The 25,294-nt window shown below is 34.6% G+C and overlaps 1 protein-coding gene across 12 annotated transcripts in view; it reads left to right on the top strand.

Moving 5' to 3' along the window:
* Positions 1-25,294, top strand: part of LOC134527552 (neuropathy target esterase sws) — a 231,478-nt gene that overhangs the window by 107,984 nt on the left and 98,200 nt on the right. For all 12 annotated transcript variants that reach the window (XM_063360331.1, XM_063360340.1, XM_063360330.1 and 9 more), the window contains exons 13-14: positions 19,490-19,621; positions 23,468-23,591. In XM_063360331.1, the coding sequence (XP_063216401.1) occupies positions 19,490-19,621; positions 23,468-23,591 (256 nt within the window). The remainder of the gene's footprint in view (positions 1-19,489; positions 19,622-23,467; positions 23,592-25,294) is intronic.

Here is a 25,294-nt window from a genome sequence, read left to right on the forward strand (position 1 = left end):
CAGTGAGAAAATGCTCATTTCACCCTCCCTTCTGTAAAATTGGGCTATTATGAATGGGGTACTAAAGCCGTGAGGGAGGGGTAAGATTGTTGTAAATATTTTCGGAGCCATAATGTATGCCTATTACCAGAGTTTTTTTCATCGATAGGCATAACAGCAGCCTTGAAGCGTGGGTCTAACAGCATTGCTGTACATTATGGCTCTTGCCTTTGATATAAAGGATAGCGTGCCTTCAATCCAAAAGGCAAAGCCCTACAAAATGTTACACCAGACCCAACTTCACTAGCATGAGTTTCCATGTAGTTATTCAAATATGTATTGATTGAAAACAAAATTGGAGTAACCATTGAAGCTGTAGGTATTCTTTCTCCAGAGAGTTCTACAGTGGCTTCATGCAATTGTTTAAGAATTTTTATGTAACTTTCAACAAGCCGCCACTCGCTCACAATAAGATTGTCTACGTTCACCTCTGCCAGATGACGCGTGAGAACAGTTTTGTTTTTTAGTAGTCTTTCAAGCATTAGATACTCAGAATTCCATCTCGTCAAGCAGTCTTTAATTAATTCTAGATAGTCTAGTCCCATTTCTGTTTGAATTTTGTGAAATGCAGACGTTGCTGATGCACTGTGCTTATAGTAACCTACAATACCACGGCCTTTTTCATCGTAGCCCCCATTCCTTCATGAGACTTTTTAGCATCTCCAAGAGCAAGCTGCAAATTATGAGCAAAACACTGCAAATGTGTCAGAGGTGCTTTGCAAAGACTAGACCGCAGCTTGATGTTTCTTGCATTGTCAGTAATAATAAACAAAGGAATTCTAGCACTGATGTTATTTAAGATGTTCCACTCATTCAAAATATCAGTAATTTTGTCACCTATTGACAGTAATTTTAAAGGGTGAAGTTACTGATGAAATGACAAGTCAATGCCAAAAAGCATTGTCACTACGTGATGTCCATAGGTCACAAGTTAATGACATAGACTCAACTTTGGCAATTACTTGAGAAAGTTCCTCAGAGATTTTCGATTTTACAGAAGCAAACAAATTTGGAATTTTGTTTCTAGAGAATGTGGTTCGGGAAGGTACCGTATTGGCCCGAATATAAGGCGACCCCGAATATAAGGCGACCTGCAGTTTCAGGAGGCCAAACAAATGTAAAAATAATTTTTGGTATAAATTAATGTGAAAATTCATTAGACATACATTTTGTGTTGATAAATTGTTTTTGCATTTATGTATAACAATTAATTTATATTTATCACATTACTTATTTAAAATAAGTTTGAATGGCCTACCCTAAAAGTCAAAAGAAAACAATTAGAAAATATTTACATTTTTAAGTATTACACTAGAAATCTTTTCGTATGTTTACTCTAATGAAGCTGCATAATTGTCATCTTCAGAGCTGTTTATTTGTCTAGGGCTCGTTCCCCGCCGTTCCACCAATGTGTGATTGTTCATTTTTCACAGTTTACTGTATCTACGAATTTAAAATTTTTACAATGGCTATTAATCCCTCTTAAAATACAGCATTTAACTTTCCGTTTGACTTAAGCTACATATTACCACAGAACAAGGCGTATTACTATTTAGTAGTGTGTTAAACGTAAAAAAAGCAAACAAAGAATGCATCTTGCCGGAACAAAACAAGTGGCTAGCTGACATGATGAAGCATACGGCCAAGAATAACTTCGGTTACGTGACCGCGTATATTTGTCCATATTACTCTCTGACAGAGAGAGTCTGTTCTATGAATTTGAAAGAATAATCTATTATAATTATGAAAGGTTTTTACATAAATAAAGAGTGGATTATTAAAATAGCTTTTGAAGCAACGTACCAAATTCCTATTAATATGGCGTCTTCGTGCGTGTTCGGCAATGTTCGTTTTACAACAAAGAAATATTGTGGAAAGACAGTTGGCAGCCGTGAATTTCCAAACATTACATCCCAAATGTTTGTAAACGTAAACAATCGTTCTGAAAATAACTGTGATGTTTTAGTACAAATATTTCCGTTAAAAATCTGAAGAAAAATTACCGTAAATGTTAACACGCGATTGTACACAAAGTACAAATATGAATTGTGAAATAAAAGGTTGCCATTTTGAGATGCTTCAACATTCACGTTTTTACTCAAGAACAAATATTTTAATTTTCAACTTCAAACAATTGTCAATTACTGCAATATTAGGTGGATTTATGGTTTTTCCCCGTGTGAGGTAACAAAGTTTTAGTTAATATAAAAAATTGTGAACGTTTTGTTAAACAATGTTTCTACTGTAGCTTTCAGCTTGGAACTAATGTTTGCGGTTCTGACGTCTTGGGTGCGAAAATAAGGCGACTTCCAATTTTTGCATCTCTCGTTTATGTAAAAATGGTCGCCTTATATTCGGACCAATACGGTACTTTGTACAATGGTTGAGATGACTGCATGAGTTTCTGGAAATGTCTATTTTCTACTACACTGTACGGCAGCATAGAATCGGCCAACCACTCAGCAATGTTCTTTGTAATGAGTTTGGCTTTTGGATTATGAGAAGGCCACTGGAAGGTATCTTCAATGGGAAGCCTTCATTTCACAGACGAGAGAGCCACACCCGAAGTTCATGCTCGGTTTTTTTTTTTCCATACCACAACAGGTGTATTTATTTGGGATGTAGCTTACTCATACGTCATACACCGTTCTATCTCATTGTATAAACCGGTGTGGCATTAAATTTTGCTGTCGATTAGGATAGGTTAGCTACATTATAAATACTTTAAAACATTGTGGATGGTTGGTTATATTAGGTAAGTATAGCTACATTAAAAATACTGTAAAATCATTTTTTTGGTTGATTAGCAAATAACTTTTTAATATGTAGCTATCCAGCGTTAGGAAACCATTTACATGATTTCACAGTATCTTTAATGTAGCTATCCTAACCAAATCAACCGTCCACAATGTTTTAAAGTATTTATCATTAGACATCTGCGAATTGTGATTTTTCAGTTCGAATCGAATTCGAATCGAATTTCAAAAAAATTCACGAGTGTCGAATTTTTTTCGAATCAAATTTGGGGATATTTATTAAAATAACATAGATCATAAAAAATTTCTAACATACCTCCTTTGAAAAACTTGTCACATAATTCACAGTTTAAATAAGTAACTAAAATTAAAGTGAGACTATTTTGAAGAAGCACAACCAGATTCTCAAAAATTAAAAAATAAATTAAAAATTATATGTCTATAAATCACTTCGCAAATCATTTCAAATTGTCATGGAGAAAGGTGAGTTCATCGACATGGTGTGGCAACAACAATTCTCTGCGGCTGGTAACTATGTTGCCTACTGTAGAGAAAACTCTCTTCACTTGCCACCTTATTTAGCATGTTTGACTTTCAAGGATAAAAATATTAATAAAAATATCACAGCATAAGGAAGTGGTACAAAAGAAAAAAAAAATTGGTTGTCTGTAAAGTCGGTTTACGGACGATAGTTTAACGTGACGTCATAACGAAACATTGATGAAATGATTGCATACTTTTATGAATAAAATTTAATAATTTTTATTGAATTATCACTACTTTGTATGGATACAAAGAAGTGAAATTAAATCTACAATTTAATTGATGAGTTTACTTTTATTTGCACTCATTAATTCAAATATGTTTATTACTTTAATGAAGAGATTATTTTAACTATAACTTTTATACATGTTTGCTATTTAACTTCTTCCAATCTGTGTTATTCTGTTAAGGATAGGACGATGATAGGAAAAGTAGGAAACGAATTGGAGTGTTTCAAGTTTAATGTGCCTCGAAAAAGTCAAATCGATGGTTGTTCCAATTGAGTGGAAGAGAGATAGATGCGGCGCAATCGTACAATGAACGTAACGGGACACAACGTAATGGGACAATGAGCGTAACAGGACACTTTTTCGTGCGTGCAGCCGGCGTTCATCGATTTATTAGACGTTATCACGTCAAAAAAAAAAAAAACAAATTTACCGTTTTTATTGCGTAAGCATTGCACATTTTATTCTAAAATCAAGTTTATAATTAGGGGTGAGACCGTGGGTTCACTCTTAGCTGAGTTTTGAAATAAACAAACACCGTTGTATCACTGCGCCGCGTCAGCAAGTGATAGGCTGAATTATTCTTGCGTGCCAAGCACTAGTTGCAACATACACACTTCAGTACAGTCGGTGCTAATAAAATAACGGCGAAGTAATATAACAGGAAGCACCGTAGCACTTTGTTCAGCGTAGGTGGTTCATTTGCGAAGAAAAAACTATGCACTTTACGCCTAAATGCCGTCTTCACAAAATCATCACACGTTTTGATAACAGGATACTCAAGTTTCCTTTTCTTCCCGGGAGTTGTTAATGCCCCAGTGTTCTGTAATTCTTTCCTTGCACGAAGCACACTGCTCTTCGAAAAACTCGTAAATTCCGCATTTAAACTCGCGATATCGTTCACACGACGATCCGAATATTTGTCTGAAAATGTTTTAGAAACATTCAACACAATAGTTTTCTGTGATTTTTTCAAAGGCTTTCCCATTCTGTGCTTTACAAAACCTTGTCCGGCGTCAGCCATAACAAACCGTGCGCGCACGGATCCGAAATACAACTGTTGCGCCGGGTATCAACTGTAGACTGTACACACAGCGTCTGCTAACATAATTGTAAGTAAATACTTGCTGACACATTAAACTGTATTGGATATTAATGGTGAAACGGTATAATGCTATATAACAACAATTGTTATAAAAAAAAGCAGCGTAAAAATACTTACAAATGGTACGTAACCCCAGGGACTATTTCTTGGGCACGAATAATGAGCACGGCGGACGACAGCCAATGAAAATGTTTGTTTATAAGAGGCTTTGTTTATTCCAAAACTCAGGTAAGAGTGAACGGAGAATACTATTATGCAAAAAAAAAATGTAAAGTAATCCATAAAAACAAGACCTTTTCATGGAAAGTACGTTTATTTAAAAAGTAGACTTTGCGAAAGCAAGCTAAATAATTTAAATTAATGAGTGATGCAGTAAAACCATTTTATTCATAGTAAAAAAAAAAGAAAAGAAACCCGTAACAAGAACGTGATTTATAACTATACGCATAACGATCGTGCGGGTTAACTTGGTTACTGACAGAGCGCGCGCGTGCATTCAGTCTGCGAGCTATCGACATCAATTTTTGAATACGTGCGTGCGCTCTATACAGAAATACAGGAATCAACGCAACCAAACTGGTGCTGTTTACGTTTATATAAGCGGTATAAAGCGACTCCCGAGACGTTTAAGATTAAGTTTTTAACTTTTAAATAAGTCTTTAAAACACGATTTACATATCAGATTACTTTGTAATAGGATTAATTAAGTTAGTAAGCAGTTTTATCAGAACGAACGGCGTAAACTGCGTAAAGCAATAGGGGTGTTGTAAACAACGGGAATTCATTGCATTACATCTAATGAGTTTAAAACGGGACAGAAATAAAATGGTTCAAATAACGTGAAAACGTAAATAACGGTAATGTAAATAAGGGCTTTCGATGTATAATTTTTTGTAAGTGGAAGATGTAATTGTCCATTTACATTTCTTTTAAAATTGGGGGAGGGGGATGTCAAGTCGAATTATTGTAAAATGAATTCGATTCAAATTTACGAATCGAATATCAAAAAATTCGAACTCGAATTCGGTAATTTCAAATATTCGCAGAACCTTATTTATAATGTAGCTAACCTAACCTAATTGACCATTAGTTATCATGAGTTGTCCAAAATCAACATTCACAGACACACGGCAAACGAAAAATATGGTGGCGTACAAATAAATACCGTTGCTTGGTTTATGATCTTTACCTTTATCAAAACCGCCATATTTATTTACAATGAACAAAAAAAAAACCCGAAGATGCACGATCGGGGGTTTGGCTCTCGCGTCTGTGAAAAAAAGGCTTCCCATCTTCAATCTGTTGCTGTTTTGATGGACCTGGTTGTGAAGAATTTGCCGTAACGGGCCGTGAACTTAACAATTCTTGCCGTGTCTCATATTCCAACTTTACAGTTGGATGTTGAGTCAAGTGCCTTATGAGACCTGATGTGCTGCGGTAGTTTCAAATACGCGTCTTTTCTTCAGCCATGTTTACAAAACAATCAAACAAAACAACCAACATGTAACGTGAACTAAATGACAAAATATATTACTATAATTATGTATTACTACGTGCCCATGTAAAATTCCCCTAATATTGTGGACCTCAAATAAACATCAGAAAAGTAAATTATTCAATTTAATCTTATTTTCACCATTTACGTCACAGGAAAAAAATTGATGGTGCTGCCATCTCCTGTGGGCTGTAGCATAACCCCGCCTCTAAGTGACGCACTGGCCAATCGCAGCTGTCCCTGATAATTACGTCACTGTTTTTGTCCTGATTTTTTGATGAAATAATTTTAGACGTAATACGATTTAATTCCGGTAAACAGAAACATTAATATAAATATAAAATTACGAAATGTGCAATATACACGGGATTTGCCAATAATGCGGCAAACTATTAAAGTAATTTCTCGTTCAGCTTTGCATTTCAGTTCGACTGCTTATTTAAGTCAGTTATGTAAGTTTAGAAGATTGTGATGTATATAATTTTTTGGGATTTTGTTTTCCCATGGATATACGTTGACATTAATAAATAATTTCATTAATAAACGTGTTATCTATATTAAACTGTACAGCAATCTCTTTATTTTTCCTTTTATTGTAGGCCAAATGGGTCGCTGTCACAAATATAATTTTTTCCCCGAAAATACCGGGAAAAATATTATTCCCTCCTGGCGGGAAAAAAAGCAATGCCCTCCCGAAACATTTCCCGATATTCGGGATCCCGCACACCACTAATATATATATATATATATATATAATGGTTTAAGATTCCAGATGAAATTAGCAAAAATTGTGTTAGTAATATTGCTGAATTAAAATACAATTTACCTGGCTGCCGTTAGCAATGAAAACTCATGAATAAGTAGGGTTTAAATATGTAAATCTGAGTTCATTCAATCACTAATTTGAGAATACAGACTTTTAAAAAAAATTATAATTTTTTTTTGTAAAACAGATTACATTGTATTTCACTCAATTTTGCGGTTCGTGAAAATTTTGTGGATCAATATATGGAGTAGCAGGTTGTAGAAAATAAGGCGAATAGTAAATGAAAGGTTGGTTGGTTGGCTAGGGTAAGTTACATTAACTACATAATTAAAAAAAAAAAAATTTCATAGTTTAAATGTATTAACAAACATTTGCCATACAATTATTGTATTTGACTTGTCTTAACCAACCATTTACTTTAGTATTATTTGTCTAATTCTCGAGAAGTCGTTATGTGACGTGAAAAATTATTTTTAGTGGAATTATAATTCTCATTCTCACTATTTAAATTTGATATTCGTATTTGCGAGTAACTTGATATTCGTATTCCATTCGAACTAAAGAACTGATATTCGCACAGGACTAGTGATTGTTTCTAAAACATGGCACATCTTCATCTCAGGTTTCAGAACTAGAAAGAAACTCTTCTGATAGTAACTACAACCCTTATTTTTACAGTTTGCTAAACTTATCAAACTCATAAATAATGGTTCATAAGCACACCACTGTAGGTTTTGTGAGAATAATGTGCAGTGGTGAAGAATATAAAAAAAATTGAGTAGTGAAAGTGGTACTAATGTAAAGGAAGGAGAAAAATAAATTTTTTTTTTTTCTGTGGAGTTACATCAAAATGTATGGGTAGGGGGAGCGAGCTAGTTCTGTGACACAGTAAATAATCAAATAGGTGGGTGTGGCACTCCAAGAGGTGGGCGTGGCACCACGTGGCCGGGAACCACGTGGAGGGAATCCTCAAGTGGTTGTTGACGTCATGTGGAGCGTGGTCTGCTCGGGCGATGGCATCTTGGTTCTAATTTAGGAAGCTAGGGGAGCCCTAGTGTCGAGCGCCGCATTTATTTTTACAAGTACAAAATGGAAGGTATCGCCGCGGCGTGGATTCGATCCGTCAACCTTTGGATTGGTAGTCAGCAATGCTAACCACATGGCCACGAGGCCAGTTGTAATAATAATTTAAGATGTTGTATATATGCTTATAAAAATTTGTTTTTGTGTTGTGGAAGTTTTAAAAAGATATGTAGTCTGCCATGTTAATTTTTTTAAAGTACTAGGCAGGAAATTAAAAATATAGTGTCGGCTGCTAGGAGGCCACCATGTTAATTTTTTTATAGTAGTAGGCGGGAAATAAAATATAGTGTCAGCTGCTAGGCGGCCGCCATATTAATTACTTTAGTACTAGGCGGGAAATTTAAAATATAGTGTCGGCTGCTAGGAAGTATCCAGAACAGCCAACTTTGAAAATTAATTTTATATATGACAATCGATTGCTGTAAGCCGCCATCTTGTAGCAGAGCATACCATGCCGCCATATTTTTTCCCATTATAGTCATTGGTTTTTTTAAGTTTGAATATAAAATATTATTTCGGAAACCACTACTCTATGACTATAGTAGTAGGTGCCAAATTTAAAACACACATTAAGAAGGCAGCCATGTTTTTTTATAGTACTAGACCAGTATAGTCATATTATGTTTAATTTGTTATGTAGCATGTCTGCCATCTTGGATATCACTAAATGAAAAAAAGCTATAGGCATTACCTATGCTTATAGCAATATTTTGTGATAATAAAAATACTTTAGGTATATGTAGTACTAGTCGGTGAATTCAAACACTCTTTTTTTATGTGTGTTAAAGACATATGTTCTCTTGTAGTGATATATTTCTATTGTTTTTCCAGTAATTAAATATACAGTCGCAATTGCTAAAAATAAGTAATATTATTTATACTATATCACCCATTTTATTAGAAGTATTCTTATTACGTCACCCACAGTTGTCATTATTCATAACTAAAAGATATTTTTTTTAAAGGAATGTCTTGTGCATATAAAGAGAGTATTCTCTGTTATAGTCATTATATTAAATTTTTATATTGCCAATGCTGTGTAGGTTATCCAAGAGAGCTCTCGCTGTGTCGCGAACCTCGCAGACACGTGGACACGGCGGCCCCGGCGGCCCCCTCCTGTTTTAATAATAACCCAGACGGCCTCCCGCGTAGGGACCGCCAGCCAGCAGCGCTCAGAGCCCGTTAGCAAAGCCTTTAATTTATATTTTTTATATTTACCTGAAGTTAAAATACTTTTTCCACACTTAAATATTACGTGTACCTGTATACAAATGTAATTTCTCCAAAGTTAAAATATTTTTCACCCGTTTAAATATTAAGTTTATATCCATTATTTCAGTTAATTGTAAATAGTATTACAATTTAAAAATAAAATATTATGTGTAACAAAATTTTTTTTACACCAATTAAGTGGCAGGAAGTTGTGTGTGTGTTATTAACAGAGTTACCTGTGCCTGCCATTTGATTATTATTACTAGGCAAAAGTAACTTGTAATAGTAATATTTTATTCTTTTGCAATAGTCTCGTTTACATAACGTTTCTTTTAAAAATAAAAAAATAATGTATGTATATTTCTCACATCAGTTTTAATATCTCTTACGAGTAGTGCATTGCTACAAATTAATTTAAATATTACGTGTGTCTTCCAGACAAAAGTAACATCCTACATGTTACAACAGTCAACAAGTTTTAAAAACTTTTAAACCAGACATGTATTCCCAATCACATAAGGGGAGGCAGGCTAGAAATACAACGCAGATAACACCAGCCCGCCAACACAACCACGTAGCTCTTTACACTTATTAAAAATTACTTGTATCTGTATAGTATTTGCTATACAAATGTAATTTCTCGCTAGTTAAATATTTATTCTCCCATTTAAATACAGTAGAGTCCCGAAAACGCGGCACTCGATATTCCGGCATTCCGGATAACCCGGCAGTCCGGATAACTCACCCACACCCTGACAAGGGGAAAATCCCAGCGCGCAGACTCGTTCAAGGTCCCGCATTCCTTTGTCTCGCGCCCCACCCCCAGTCCTGCCGGAAAATGATGAAGACATTGACGATGAGGACTTCACCGTACAAACTCCTAAAATATCACATAGTGAGTGAGGGACTAAAGGCTGTCGAAACCGCCCTTCAGTATTTTGAACAAGGTGCGTCGGTAATGGACTTACTGTTCCTTCGTCGTCTTCGTGATGAAGCAGCAAAACACAGAGTGCAGTGTGAAAAATACAGGACAATACACATTTCTTAAAAAAAACTAGGCAGTTTTGCAAAGTCAGCGAGTTAATTTTTATTATAGACTGTTTTATGTTTTCATAAAGTATTTTTCTGAATTCTGTCTTATTATGTAAATTATTGTTCACTGTGTATTCATTAATGTTCATTTTCATGTAGCAAAGTGTATATGCCTTCATAAAGTACGTACTAGTACTTTGTTTAAAGATACAGTAGAACCTCGTTAATCCGCGATGTGCTAATTCGGGAATCGAATAATCCAGGACGATTTAAAAGTGCAGAAAAAAAAGTGAAGTAAAAATTGTCAGCGCTTAAAATTAACATCACGCGGGCCGGAGGCAGGCAAACACTGCAAGCCATCGCGTGGGCCGCCAAACTGTGCAACGCTGTTTGTACCGACCCTTAAAATTTATTTTGATTCTTATTAAAAAAAATGTGAATCTTATGTCGAGAGCTTGGATATTAGTATCAATGATTAAATGTATTTTACATTTATAACATAAACATTTTAACGTATGTTTGCATATCAGTAAAAGTTTGGGTTATTAAAAAGTTATGTTTCTCCTTAAAAAATCATTCTATTTTTTTGTCTAATGTAAAATTTTATCATATTAGTTAGCATTTTAAAGTTTTTTTTATATTCACTTTTTTTTTTCCCATTGTTTGAAATGATTTACAGTAAAACAGCCCTCTAATTTCGTGTCACATAAGTGCTTGGTTAGGCCTTGTAGAGACATATCTTGTTCCTTCAGTGGGGGTGCTGCGGGTGGGATGTAGCGCTGGCCTTTCAATAGGTCTTGGTTTTGTTTCTTTCCCTGCGTTGTTCATGGATTTGGTGATACGGTTGTTCTTTCCTTTTTGTGTATACGCTAGACAGTTCTTATTTTTCGGATGCTTTGTAGCACATTTGGAGATTTTGTAATGGGGTGTAGGTTTTTATGGTCATTTGTATTTATTTGTGTTGTTGTCGTTTCTCGAGCCATGCCATTTGGTGGAGTGTTTATGCTGCCTCAAGAGTGTGGTAGTTTTATATGTTGAAGAGAAGCTTTGTTTTTATATTATTCCTGTAGATAGGTGTTTTTATTTTTATGATTGGGTAGAATGTGTTTGTGTACAGTATTGGTTTATTGGCATTCTGTAGTTGGGTGACAGAGCTCTATTGCCTAGTGAACACTTATCAGGTTTAATTTTTTTTAGGGAATAGGCGCTTTCGTCCTTACATGTCTGCATTATTATTTTATTTCCTCAATGTGTTACTGAATTAGTATTTTTATTACCTTTCTTGCGATTATGTTTGGCTTGTTTTAGTGTTGCCTGATCTCGAAGGTTTTGGTTGTTAATTTTAAAGGGTGGCATTCTTTTCCATTAACACTATTTTAAGACGTATTATGGTTGTTTTCTCACAGTGTTGATGGTCTTGTTTAGATTATCGCTTTTGTGGTTATTGAGTTTTTATCTTTTGGTTCCAGGTTTTTTTGTAATGTGTGTTATTTTTTTCTATTTACATGGAAGCCTATTTTGTGAAGAATTTTCTTTATTTCTCTTAATTTTGTTTAGAATTTTACTCTCTGCATCTTGTTGTCTCAATAAGCAAGTCTTTTCTCAAGAGGATTCATGTTCTATTGCTGTGGGTTATTTTTGATTAATTTATTGTTTATGTTTTTGCTGGCGTTTTAATTTCTATGAATGGCGAGAAAGAAGCATTTTTGTTATCTACATTCTGCTCAATTGTGTTCGTGACTGGTATGTGTGTATCTGTCGCATACACTGCCATAGAATTTTGTTAATATTATTGATTTTTTCAAAACACATTGTTATGTTTTGAGCGATAACTTTAAATTAATTTAATAATGTCTATTCATAATCTGTAACTTTTTTATTATCGTGTAATTTTTGGTATTAAAGCATAGTGTTTTATTTTGTAACAGTCATATTGTATGTTGATATATAGAATGAACACACTGAGCTCATGCATTCTGCGATTATTAACTTCATGTATCACTGGGTTGTACTTTTTTTAGTGTGTTCCACTCTTAGGCGAGTTCCTTGACTTAGGTAAAATAGCACACGGCACGGCGTTGTAAATAGATTTCTCGCCCAACTTCTTATCAAAGTACACTGCTATGTTACTTTTGTCTGGAAGACACACGTAATATTTAAATAAGAGAATAAATATTTAACTTGCGAAAAAATTACATTTGTATAGCAAATACTATACAGGCACAAGTAATTTTTAATAAGTGTAAAGAGCTACGTGTTTGTGTTTGGCGGGCTGGTATCATCTGCGTAGTATTTCTAGCCTGCCCCCCCCCCCCCCCCCCCCCCCCCCCCCTTCTGTGATTGGGAATACATGTCTGGTTTAAAAGTTTTTTTAAACTCTTTGACTGTTGTAACACGTAGGATGTTATTTTTGTCTGGAAGACACACGTAATATGTAATCTAATTTGTAGCAATGCGCTACTCGTAAGAGATATTAAAACTGATGTGAGATTTATACATACATAATTTTTTTTTTATTTTTAAAAGAAGCTATATGTAAACGAGACTTTTGCAAAAGAAGAAAATATTAGGTATTACAAGTTACTTTTGCCTGGAAATAATTTAATGGCAGGTACAGGTAACTCTGTTACTCTGTTAATAACACACACACACACAAAAGCTTCCTGCCACTTAACTGGAGTAAAAAAATTTTGTTACACATAATATTTTATTTTTAAATTGAAATGCAATTTTATAATTAACTGAAATAATGCATATAGAAATAATATTTAATCGGGTGAATAAATATTTTAACTTTGGAAAAAGTATTTTAACTTGTGGTAAATCTAAATAATATAAATTAAAGGCTTTGCTAACGGGCTCTGAGCGCTGCTGGCTGGCGGTCCCTAGGCGGGAGGCCGTCTGGGTTATTATTATTAAAACAGGAGGGGGCCGCCGTGTCCACGTGTCTGCGAGGTTCGCGACACAGCGAGAGCTCTCTTGGATAACCTACACAGTATTGGCAATATAAAAATTTAATATAATGACTATAAGAGAGAATACTATCTATATATTATAGGGATGGGGCGAATCCTGATTTCCTCGAATCCGAATCCTAACGCGAATCCTCGAATGGAATTGCCGAATCTCGAACCCAAACCCGAATCTTTTAACAGATGATGTCCACATATATAATGTAAGTGAGATGTATTCTGCTTGCACTAAAAGTCTCTTGACTTTATTACATGTAGTTTGGTACATTTCTGGTATAAGTGTATATAAAGACAACAATTTTTTCTTGAGAAATTTCAGTTTTAGTACAGATTAGCGGTTAGGATTTTTTCTATAAATAACTAGAGGTCTGCGAGCCTAAGAATTTTACTTCGAGCCGAGCTCGAGCTTTTGTGGTACAGTTACACTTTTGGGAAATTATTTTTATCTTAAACTTAATATCATGTTTGAATAAAGTATTAAAATGAAGTGGGCTTATTAATTTTGGGTAACTATTTACAGAGTGTGTTTACATTTTGCACTGCTAGAAAAAAAATAAAAATTTTTTTCATTGAATCTTACCTGTTTCCATTGGTTCATTAGTAACTGATATCATCCAACTAACAATACCAAGTATATGTTTGTGTAAATGTAACATATCTTTGGAAAAATTTCACCGTTGTCAATTTTTCTGGAGTCCTTACTGAGCTTCAACAAACTTAGCACCAAAAATCATGTTATTTGAAAAGTACATTCACATTGTTCGAACATTTCAACTTTTCAGCACAATAATTCTGAGAGAGATTGTCACAGAGTATTAAATTCTGTTCTTTAATATATCATTCAGAACAATAATTTGTTCTGCACGTTCAGGAGTTAAATTAGCTGTACGATTGGAGATAGTGTTTCCAGTAAAAGAGAAGCGTCTCTCGCTGGCAACCTGCTTGGCTGGAATGCTTTAGTAAAATTGCTTAACCTCAAAATTAGTGTCATAAATATCTGTAACTGGTCATTAAAGTTTAATCAATTGAAAGTAATAAAAATAAAAACATTTTACTTCATTCAATTTACACTTGCAAAAAAAACATACACACAATAAACCTACATGGAAATTAAAGTCTTTTTCAATATCCTGAAGTCTGAAGTATGTTTACTCATGTCATTAAATGTAGAGCTGTATTGAAGAAGCCGATTTTGCCAATATATAGTTGAATCAGCATTTCTGCCGACTTCCGATACAGTACGCTCGTTAATTTTCGGCCGATATTACTGAAAAACGAAAGAGACTGCCATAACCTAAAAATCCACGAGTACCATTTTCATTTTTCGTAGTAGTACTGCATTCTTTCAGATCGCATTATTTCTTAGCAACATGTGCCAACCGTACATATCAAAGTTAAACATCTTTTTTTTTTTTTTTAACAATGTTCTTTAATTTAATATGTCATAAATAAATAATACATTACTATCACGGTAAATATACATCTCAGTTGTTACAGTAACTATAGTGCAAATATGGTAGCTATCATGCTTCTGTAGTAATTATGGTATTCTACAAAGAATCTTGTTCTTTTTATGGTAATTATCTTAAAATAACTATTGGGTTTGTACTGTAGTTATAGTACATCATCCATATTTCTTCGTATGTTGTTGTTCATTTGTCTTTTCTTCATAAAAGCCCTTTTCACAATACCGCGATGCGACGCGACACGATGTGACGTGACGTCATATCAAACCAGCCAATCACAACTACATCGCCCGCGATGCGCGACAGCTCACTTGGCGACGAGGCTGTTTCGTCGCTTCGGCGATGTCGTTGATGACGTCAGAAATAAAAGCCAATCAGAAACAAGATTGTGGTAAAGAAGAAGAAGAAGAACTGAAAACAAGAGTTAAGAAACGATGTATTAATGCATCTAAGTAATGTTAGTAAACAACACGTGGATTTTGTTCAATTGAAATGAGTTTTGAAGAGCGTCTGATTGATGAAGTTCAGAAAAAGCCGTGTTTGTACGATGTTTCTAGTACCTAACAAATATTGTAATTAGACGGAGAAAAATAATGCTTGGTTAGAAATATATTATGGGCTTCGCGATTCATATCCATAATTAAATGCTTCTACCAGTCAGTCAGTGTACAAATATAAGAACAATCTGAATATTACCGCCAAAAACTTTTGTTTACAACCATGTTGTAAAATATCCCCAGCAGAGTGCAGGCTGGTTCGGTTTTTTTCCCCAGCTGCATGGCAATCGCGTCGCGCTATTATGAAGTGCACTAGCTGGCGACATATATTTACGTCGCTGCCTTCGCTACATCGCGTCGCCAGATCGTGTCGCATCGCGGTATTGTGAAAAGGCCTTTATTAACGTGTGCCATTATTTGAGACAAGAAGTTTCAGAAAAAATTTTAACGGACATTATATCACACATTTAATGGCGTAAATGACGAGACCTCGGGCAATTTAAACGCTTTATACGGAAAAACCTACCATGCGGGACCTCGTAAGCGAGTTTTACTGTATTTTTTTCCCGTAAATATTAAAAACCGAATCCTTTGACGAATCCTATATCAGACCCGCCGAACCTTCGAATCACTAGGATTCCGCGGATTCGGCGGATATTGGATTCGGTCGCCCCATCCCTAATATATTAACAACATTCCTTTAAAAATTTTTTTTTTTAGTTATGAATAATGATAACTGTGTTGTGAGGTAATAAGAATACTTCTAATAAAATGGGTGATATATTATAAATAATATTACTTATTTTTAGTAATTGCGACTGTATATTTAATTACTGGAAAAACAATAGAAATATATCACTAGAAGAGAACATATGTCTTTAACACACATAAAAAAGGGTGTTTGAATTCGCCGACTAGTACTACATATACCTAAAGTATTTTTATTAACACATAAATATTGCTATAAGCATAGGTAATGCCTATAGCTTTTTTTCATTATAGTGGTATCCAAGATGGCAAACATGCTACATAACAAATTAAGCATAATATGACTCTACTGGTCTAGTACTATAAAAAATAAACATTGCTGCTTTCTTAGTGTGTGTTTTGAATTCGGCACCTACTACTATAGTCATAGAGTAGTGGCTGCAGAAATAATTTTTTATATTCAAACTTGAAAAAACCAATGACTATAATGGGAAAAAAGATGGCGGCCTGGTATGCTCTGCTACAAGATGGTGGCCTGGTATGCTGTGCTACAAGATGGCGGCTTACAGCAATCAATTGTCATATATAAAATTAATTTATTTTCAAAGTTGGCAATTCTGGATACTTCCTAGCAGCCAAAATAATTGTTTTCCCTATGTTGACGAGAAAAAAAAGATGCGGGCCGCCTAGCAGCCGACACTATATTTTAAATTTCCTGCCTAGTTCTATAAAAAAAATTAACATGGCGGCCGCCTACGAGCCGACACTATATTTTAAATTTCCCGCCTAGTACTTTAAAAAAATTAACATGGATGACTACATATGTTTTTAAAACTCCCACAACCAAATATATTTTTTATAAGCATTAATACAACATCTTAAATTATTATTTCCAACTGGCCTCGTGGCCGTGTGGTTAGCATTGCTGACTACCAATCCAAAGGTTGACGGATTGAATCTCCGCCGTGGCGATACCTTCAATTTTTGTACGTGTAAAAATAAATGCTTCGCGCGACACTAGCGCTCCCTAGCTTCCTAAATTAGAACCAAGATGCCGTCGCCCGAGCAGACCACGCTCCACATGACGTCAACAACCACCTGAGGATTCCCTCCACGTGGCTCCCGGCCACGCCCCACCCGGACATGTGTTGCCACGCCCACCTCTTGGAGTGCCACACCCATCTGTTTGATTGTTTACTGTGTCACAGAACCAGCTCGCTCCCCCTACTCATGCTATTGAGGTTGACCTCAATTCAGGTAAGTACAGTAGTAAAAATGGTTTTATTGTTTAACACTTACTTTCCTCATTTTTATCCACATAAAATAGTTTATATTTTAAAATTCAAACTTACCATATATGCTTTCTTTTGCCAATAATAAAATTAAAATGACGTATGTAGAAATAATGAAAATTAGTATTAGCAACTATTAAAATGACAGGTTTTAAATTTTTTTATTCGCAATGTGTTAAAATTAAAAAATTTGAAGTCGCAAAAACTTTTCTGGGCCCTTTTGCAATGGCAATGCATGCTTAAAATTCGATGATCACAGATCAGATTGAAAAGTTATTGTGTAAGAATGGAAAATCTGTGCTTGCCAATCAAAAAATGCATTTTACAATAAAACTCCTTTGTTAAGACACCTTACGGTTTCTGGGAATAGGGTCGTAATAGAATTGGGAAGGGAGGGGGTGGTCATAATATTTGACCGACTGACTCCCCCAATTCCTCCTGACCTGTATATGTCAAAGTGTGTGTGTTCGGTCATCTCTATCAAGAAATTGAGAATTTTTCAAACTGAAATATAAATTTATGTTAATTGCAGAAGTCTTCCAAAAAGAAAGATACCTATAAAATCATATTGGTCCACCTACTGTCACCAAAACGAGCATAAACATGGTGTAATGCGTGGTGCAACTGTATCTCTTAATAAACACTAATTCCATTTTACTCTGATATCATAATGAAAATGAAAGGAATTTTCATTAAATTGTTAATTTATTAGATGTGGGCCGTTACTATATAGTACACCAGAGAGCTCAAGAAGGTTGAGCGCTGTAACATCGCTTTATCACTCGCACGAGTAGGCAAGACGTGGAATGCTATGAAGAGAAGAGAAGGGAAATGCAAGAGAAGACAGACGGCAGCTAGTTGAGCAGTTGTTTCGTGCTTGGTGAAAAAGGGATATACTAGGTTTTTTTTTTACTTCACTGTGAAGTGACTTTTTTTTATAAACCGAACAGTTGAAAAAGGTCATTGTTTGAACTGTCAAGATAAACATCGCCGGCTGTAGTTACAATGAAGGGTGAAGGGGCGAACATGCATCCAAGTGGTGGTGGTTGTATATATATACTAGAAAAAACATGTCTCAGCATTTCAGGTAAAGAGATTCCGTATGTCATATTTATAGCCTTATTTATTCTTGCGGATCTCTACAAGTTCCTTAGCCACGTTTTGAACTAAACTAACTACCAGCCAGCCATGTTGTGTGATGTTTTACAGATGCATATGAAGCTTTTATCTGATAGATGACAGTTGATATTTTGTCTGTCTTCTCGGTAAAATTAAGTAACCTGTAACGCTGTTCTTATGTCTCTGACCAACCATGTTAAATCGGTCTTTTCTGTAATAGTGTTCTCTCAATTTACGACACTGAATGTACTGGAAAATAAAAACCCTCCATGTGAATAACCCTAAAAAAATTCTAAAAATATTTTTCCTGTCCAACAGAAATAAATCTTATCAATCCGGAAACTTTTCCTTAATTTGGGAATCCCACACATCCATACTTTCTACTCATTTTGTACAATCAGAAGTCTATGTATTGAATAAAAAAATGTGCATGTTTAAATATCTGTTTAAAAATTCAATTTTAAAGCAAAACTGATTCTAAGTAAAAAAAAAATGTAATAAGTCAACAAACAGTAATCAAAGCCTAGAGAGATCCAAAATCGCGTAAATCCAAGTCATAATAAGAGTAGCTAACAGAGAGGGTAGCAAATCCAAAAGTGGCCAGTGGCAGAGATTTTGGACACCATGGAACCCTTATCTGTCGGAGGATGAAGAAGAGAGTCAACCTCGGGTAGGGGGTGTCCACCGTGCTATGTACAGTGCAGTGCTTGCCAAGAGAAATGCAGCGCAACACACTTAAAAATTTTTCGACAGATTTTGTTCCGAATTGTTGAATTTTTTGCAAAAATGTTTCAGTTTCTCGAAAATGGGTGGTAATTAATGCATTGTAACATAGGGATTTGACTGCATATACTTGTGAAAGCATGCAGGTAGACATTGTAGTATGAGGTCATGTGGAACTCTCACCATCTTTTATTTTTATTATTATTACACTAGAAGAACCAAACTTCCACTTGTTCCACATGGCAAGGAATAGTCATTTGTTCAGTCTTTATTAAATGTATCGATAGTTTTTCCAAATTAATATAAAGCCAGTCGTCTCATAGTTACTGCCATCAAAAATGAGTCAGTGTTTGGTTGTGTACTGTTAGCTTTAGTTCTTAGTGTGTTCAAAACTTATTTTGTAAGGAATACGACATTGATAAAACTAACAGTTATCTGTGTTCTTTGCCTGCAGCATCATGCGTGAGAGGCCCCGCGTGGTCTTGCACGTAGCGCACACTGTCGTCAGAAGGCTGTCCCCTTTTGTCCGCCAAGTGGACTTTGCTCTCGACTGGGTCTTCTTGGAGAGTGGGAGGGCCGTTTACAGGTGAAAATGTTATTTTTCTGTTGGTGAAAATGTGTACTCTAGCAGGGTGTCACATTCTGGGAGGTCAGGAAAAAGTCAGGGAGGTTGAAATTAGTCGGGGGAAGTCAGGGAATTTACTTTAAAACCTGGAAGCCATAGAAATTCCTCAGTGATTGTGATTTGAGGGGAAAATGTTATGCTCTGGTATGCCATCACCCAGACTTTAAACACATTTTTTTTAAAGTGGTTCGTAGGACACTGTAAAATGATGTATGCAGGGTTCTCTTTTAACTAGTAGATTTATGTGGCTACACACTGTACGATAGCTGTCAGTTTCCTTCAGTTAGAAGTGGGTAGAGCAGTGCCAGTGTGCCGGGAGCATGTGCTCTAGGGTTGAATCCTCAGCAGGAATATAGCAAACGCACAGTCTGCAGTAGCAACTCCAGACTTAACATGAGCTGATACTTGTTTGTGAATATAGTCAGCTATCAGTGTAAAATAAAAATAATCAAAGATGTCTTTTGTAGTTTTTGATTAAGTGGTAAAGTTGAATATGAAAGTTTTAATATCTTTTATTTTTTGTGTTGTTTAGTATTTGCTAATGTTAATTTTTATCTAATAAATATGCACATTAAAAACTTTGACCCTAGATGTATACTTGGTACGTGTTTGATACAGGTTTTATATTTCTAGCTTATTGTGCAACATTCTGTCACATAACAGCAACAATATTACCTTGGGTCTGTTTCCTTTTCTGTCATTTTAAACAGGGTATTTGTTATTGCATACATAATATTACTCATGTTGGCCATTATACTGGGAAAAACGGGAAATCTTGAATAATGTGTGAATATTTTTATTGCCGGAAAATCCTGTGAATTTATGAAAGTTGTTGAGATTTATCTGTTTGTCTAGCAAGTTGGAGAGAGTCTAGTGGAGAAACTGATCGCCATGCCTACAGACTGTGTCGTTTATACAATTTTTGAACTTAGTTTACAGCTTAATTGAAAAAATACTAGCCTTGCAAACAGACTGCATCACTTATACCATTTTTGAACGCGTGTACTGGCAAACCACTCAGCGTCAGAGGATGTGTCACGTGACACATGGGTTGCCATGGAATGACCATTGGCTGAGGGGGAGGGGAAGCCTGTCTCTCAATATCTTCTCTCATGTTTTTTTGTTTTTTTTACTTCTGAAGATTTTCATCTGTGATGATAGTAAACAGAAGCCACAACTGAAAATTAATACTGTAATTTGACACGTGAAAGACTGGAGGATCTCATTTTCAGAAAAAATCCAAAAAAATAAATTTGTACTTAAAAGAAACTAACCAGTCTAGCGGATACAGTTACAGTAAAACATAATTTTTAATTACCTGGGATTAATGAATTCTTATTTTACATATTTTTTTACTTGTACCGTCATATTTCCTATGATCTTAATGCATTACTTTCCCGCTTTATGCAAAAACATTTCCCGCATTTTACGTTGCAACAGCACTGCATTTAATGTAAAATCATCAGAAAAGTTTAAAAAGAACAATGAAAGTTAAAAGTGACTAGTGTTAAGTTTTTTTTTGTGCTCCATGCCACAGTAAACCATATGGCTATGACCAAAAATTTGATGATGTGAACGAGAAAATTAAGTTCAATTAAATATCTCTCCCCTTTAAACTCTAGTGTATTATGCATGACAATAAAGTTGTAAATGTGGTTTTTACATAAACAAACAATGGATTACTGTGCCCTTATTAACATGAGTTTTAAAGCAACATAACAAATTCCTGTAAGTATTGGCATTTTTGTGCATGTTTGGCGATGTTCGTTTTACATTAGCTATGTTTTGGAAAGGCACTTGGCAGCACTGAATTTCCAGTCGTTGTAAATGGAAACGTATTTAACTAATTCTGTTCCTAAATGTAATCAATCATTTTGAAAGTAGCCGTGTTGGATTAATTGAAATATTTCTGATAAAAATATGAAATTAATTAAATGTTAACAATGGATTATACACAAAGTCCAAAAATGAATTGTGTTAGAAAAGCTCACCATAAAAAGTGAACATTTTGAGACTTTTCAACATTCTTTCACATCTCTTACTCATGAACCAAGAATTTCATATTCAACTAAAAAATTGTGTAGAACTGAAAGTTGGATGAGATTAATGAAGTTCTAGTTAATATATAAAAATTTAAGCATCTCTGACATTTTATTTAGTGTGGTGAATATTTGCTTATCGTTTCCATCATAGTGAGACAAAAAATTTTTTGAACTCTTCCCTCGTTTTACATTTTCCCGTTTTTTCTTATTTTTGTCCTGGCCTCTTGATATATTTAGAAACTAGGTTCTACTGTAGAATTTTTTTCTTTTTATTTATGCAGTATGTAACAATTTCAGTACAGCATAGAGAGTAAAAAACACATTCACACGCCCACGCCCACGCCCACGTGCACAACACACACACGTTTATAAAGATTTTTTTATCATAAAAATTATTTTTCATATTTAGTTCTACAAGTATTAAAGTGACTTTCTGATAGTAAATAATGATAATAAAAAAGGATGAATAAGTAGAGAGGTAGTTTTACAACTCAAAATTCATAATGTGTAGATTACTCCAGTAGGTGGTGGCACAGACTGTTCTCTGGAATACTGGATACGTATAGCATTTGTAAATGCATTTGTCATTTACAAGTTACTTTATGATCATGATGTAACATTTTTGGAATTTAGGAGATCTGTCACATCAAGTTACAAAACCCAGAAGAAAATATTCTGAAGATCGAAAACCTTGTAAGAAGAATGAAGCAACAAATGTGAAAAGGAGAAAAACTAAGAAAAAACTAGTGTCTCTGTCCCCAAAGATGTATGAGTAGCCAATCTTGGAATTCACTGAGCAATTTTTGTATCTAATCGAGGTCTTTGCGAAGTTTGTAGCTCAAGAAACATGCAGTCTCGACAACATTCCCAGTCCTCCCACTGCAAAGTGTTTCTGTGCACGATTAAAAAGAAAAAAAAAAGGAATTTTTAGAATACTGTATCATGACGTACAGGTGTAGGCTACAAATATTCGACCTCCAATAACAATTGAAATAGATCTAACTCCATGAAATGTGTGAGCTGTATTGTTTGCAAGCTAAATATGCGTAAGCCAAGAAATAAAAATATGTATACTTATTTATGTAAATTTATTAATGACACGTGTATAACGATGTGTAAAATCCATTATGTAAGTAATAAGTTGGACATTATTTTAAATAATAATTGTAAACACTAAAATGTGCAAATAATTATAAATTCAAATTAAAAATTATTTATTGATGTATGTACTTATTAGAACCTCGTTAAAATTGAATAAAAATTATAAAACAAAAATTTGACACTGATTTCTAATTATTTGATTCAAATTCAAAAAAAAAAAAAAAAAGATCGGCAAGAAAGGGTTATACCAATGCTGTCTTTTCTTAAAATGTTACTGTTGATAGTTACTCATATAGTTTAAATACTTACAAGAACTACTAAATTATGTTAAGGAAAAACACACATATCATGGAAGTAGTATACTTAGAGATATTTTTTTTAATATTCATTTTTATTTTATATAATATTAAAATGTTGATGTTTGATATTAAATGGCTGGTTTGGTTTTATAGCTCTCATATAACCAAAATGATTAGCAATGTATATTTATATTAACAAATGAAATTTATATCAAAATTCTTAGAATTTAAATTTTTTAAATATTGTGCGAAAAACCTAGAATTTGGTTTTGCTGAAAGAGTAGCCACCCTGCTCAGTAAATGTGACAGATGCAGTTGTCATCGTTGGTGGAGGTTGTAAGTGATCTGTGGCTTTTGTTGTGTAGGCAAGGAGACGACTCTGACTCAACCTTTATAGTCCTCAGCGGTCGACTGCGGTCCGTGATCACTCACTCGAACGGCAAGAAGGAGCTGGTGGGGGAGTACGGCCGAGGAGACCTGGTTGGCATTGTAAGTTTCACGAGCAACCACACTCAAGTTTTTCTCTTCGAAAAATTCTTTTCATAACCTTTCCTACTGGAAAATTTGTAGCATGTGTAACTCTTTATTAAGTTTGCCCGGTTAAGTTTGCCATTAGAATCATGATTAATTTAAAGCTTCACAATTGATTGTTCACTGATTATAAAAAATTATATATATTTATGAAAAACAATTTTCACATAAACAATAAATTTTATACACCTCTGTGTGCTGATTATTATTTGGGGTTATTCTACCAAAAAATAATTTTTCAAAATTAAAACTAATAATTGTGATTAATATTCTTTAAAGTACTACAGTTCATATGAATAATGTCGGTGCTATCGATAGGGGTGCAGTTGTACTTGAGATCTGTGGCCATATCAGCATGTGCAAAAATGACAGCAGCGATGGGTTAAATCCCAGTCTTCTCAAATTCAAATCTTGAATTCGAATCCCAAATAATACCTTGATTATATCTCTGGAATCCAAATCTAGGTGCTAAGTGTCAAAAATAAAATAATGTAAAATAAGTAGAGGTGGACGGGAATGACATTTTTACTTCGGGACGGGATTCGATTGGGAAAGATATTGGATGATCTGGATCGGGAGCAGCAGCATTGAAATTGTCACCTAACTTGGTATACAGAAAAAAATATTTACCTTAATATGTCTCATAAACATCTCATCCCTCCCATAAACCATTAGTAGCCTAAATGATTTAAAGTTCACAAAAAAATATTGATACATAAAGACAAATAATTATTAACACATAATGGAAATGAAAACAAAAATCAAATTCCCTAATCATTTCCCATTATTTCTTTTGGTATACATGATGACCAACTGCAAAAACCTACCGTTTCGCATTCCCTGGTTTGGGGCACAATGCCATAATACAGATTTTTATTTTTAAAATAACACCAGTGCCCCACTTCAGCGCTACTAGTCACCAAAATATTAACTAAGATGGCCGCCACTGACAGTGATGTCACCAGCAGAGCACCCCACCATGTTTTATTTTTAAAGGATAACCACCTGAGGAGCCGCCACATGGCCGGGTGGCTATGCCTCCCTCTTTGACACTTGCTGCAACTACCTGTTGCTTTGTTTGCATTTGGTTCCAGAACTCAGGCGCTTTCCCTACTCATGCCAGCTTCAGCATTTCCACCCCAGTCAACATTATTCCAAGCCAAATGACCTAGTGACAATGATTCCAGTATTCTGAGTGTTTGGGTTTTGCAAGAAAATAGTTCCTTTCATTATTTTATGGATGTAAATATTTACCACTATTAATAAATACTATCGCTTAAAAAAATACTACTATTAAATAAGTATTATAATTAGCTTCTCTGAAAATGTTTTGTTGTAAGAAGAATATAATTGGGATTTTATTTTATAGTAGCTATTATATTATATTTATATAAATTAACATGTAACTTGGTTGGTTATCTATGTTTTTTAACTAGAGAAACTTTTTTTTTACTAAAGAATTTCTCCAGTTATACCCAAGAATTTTGGTGCCTGTCACCCAAAAATTTTAAGACTTGTTACTCATGAAATTCCTGGGTCTCTACTTATACTTATAATTCAATCAATATATCTTGTGTTAATATACCGTGTTTTCTCGCATAATCGTCACACATTTTATTCTAAAATCAAGTTTCAAAAGTAGGGGTGCGACGATTATGCGG

The sequence above is a fragment of the Bacillus rossius genome, chromosome 1 (genome assembly GCF_032445375.1).
Source record: "Bacillus rossius redtenbacheri isolate Brsri chromosome 1, Brsri_v3, whole genome shotgun sequence".
NCBI lineage: Eukaryota > Metazoa > Arthropoda > Insecta > Phasmatodea > Bacillidae > Bacillus > Bacillus rossius.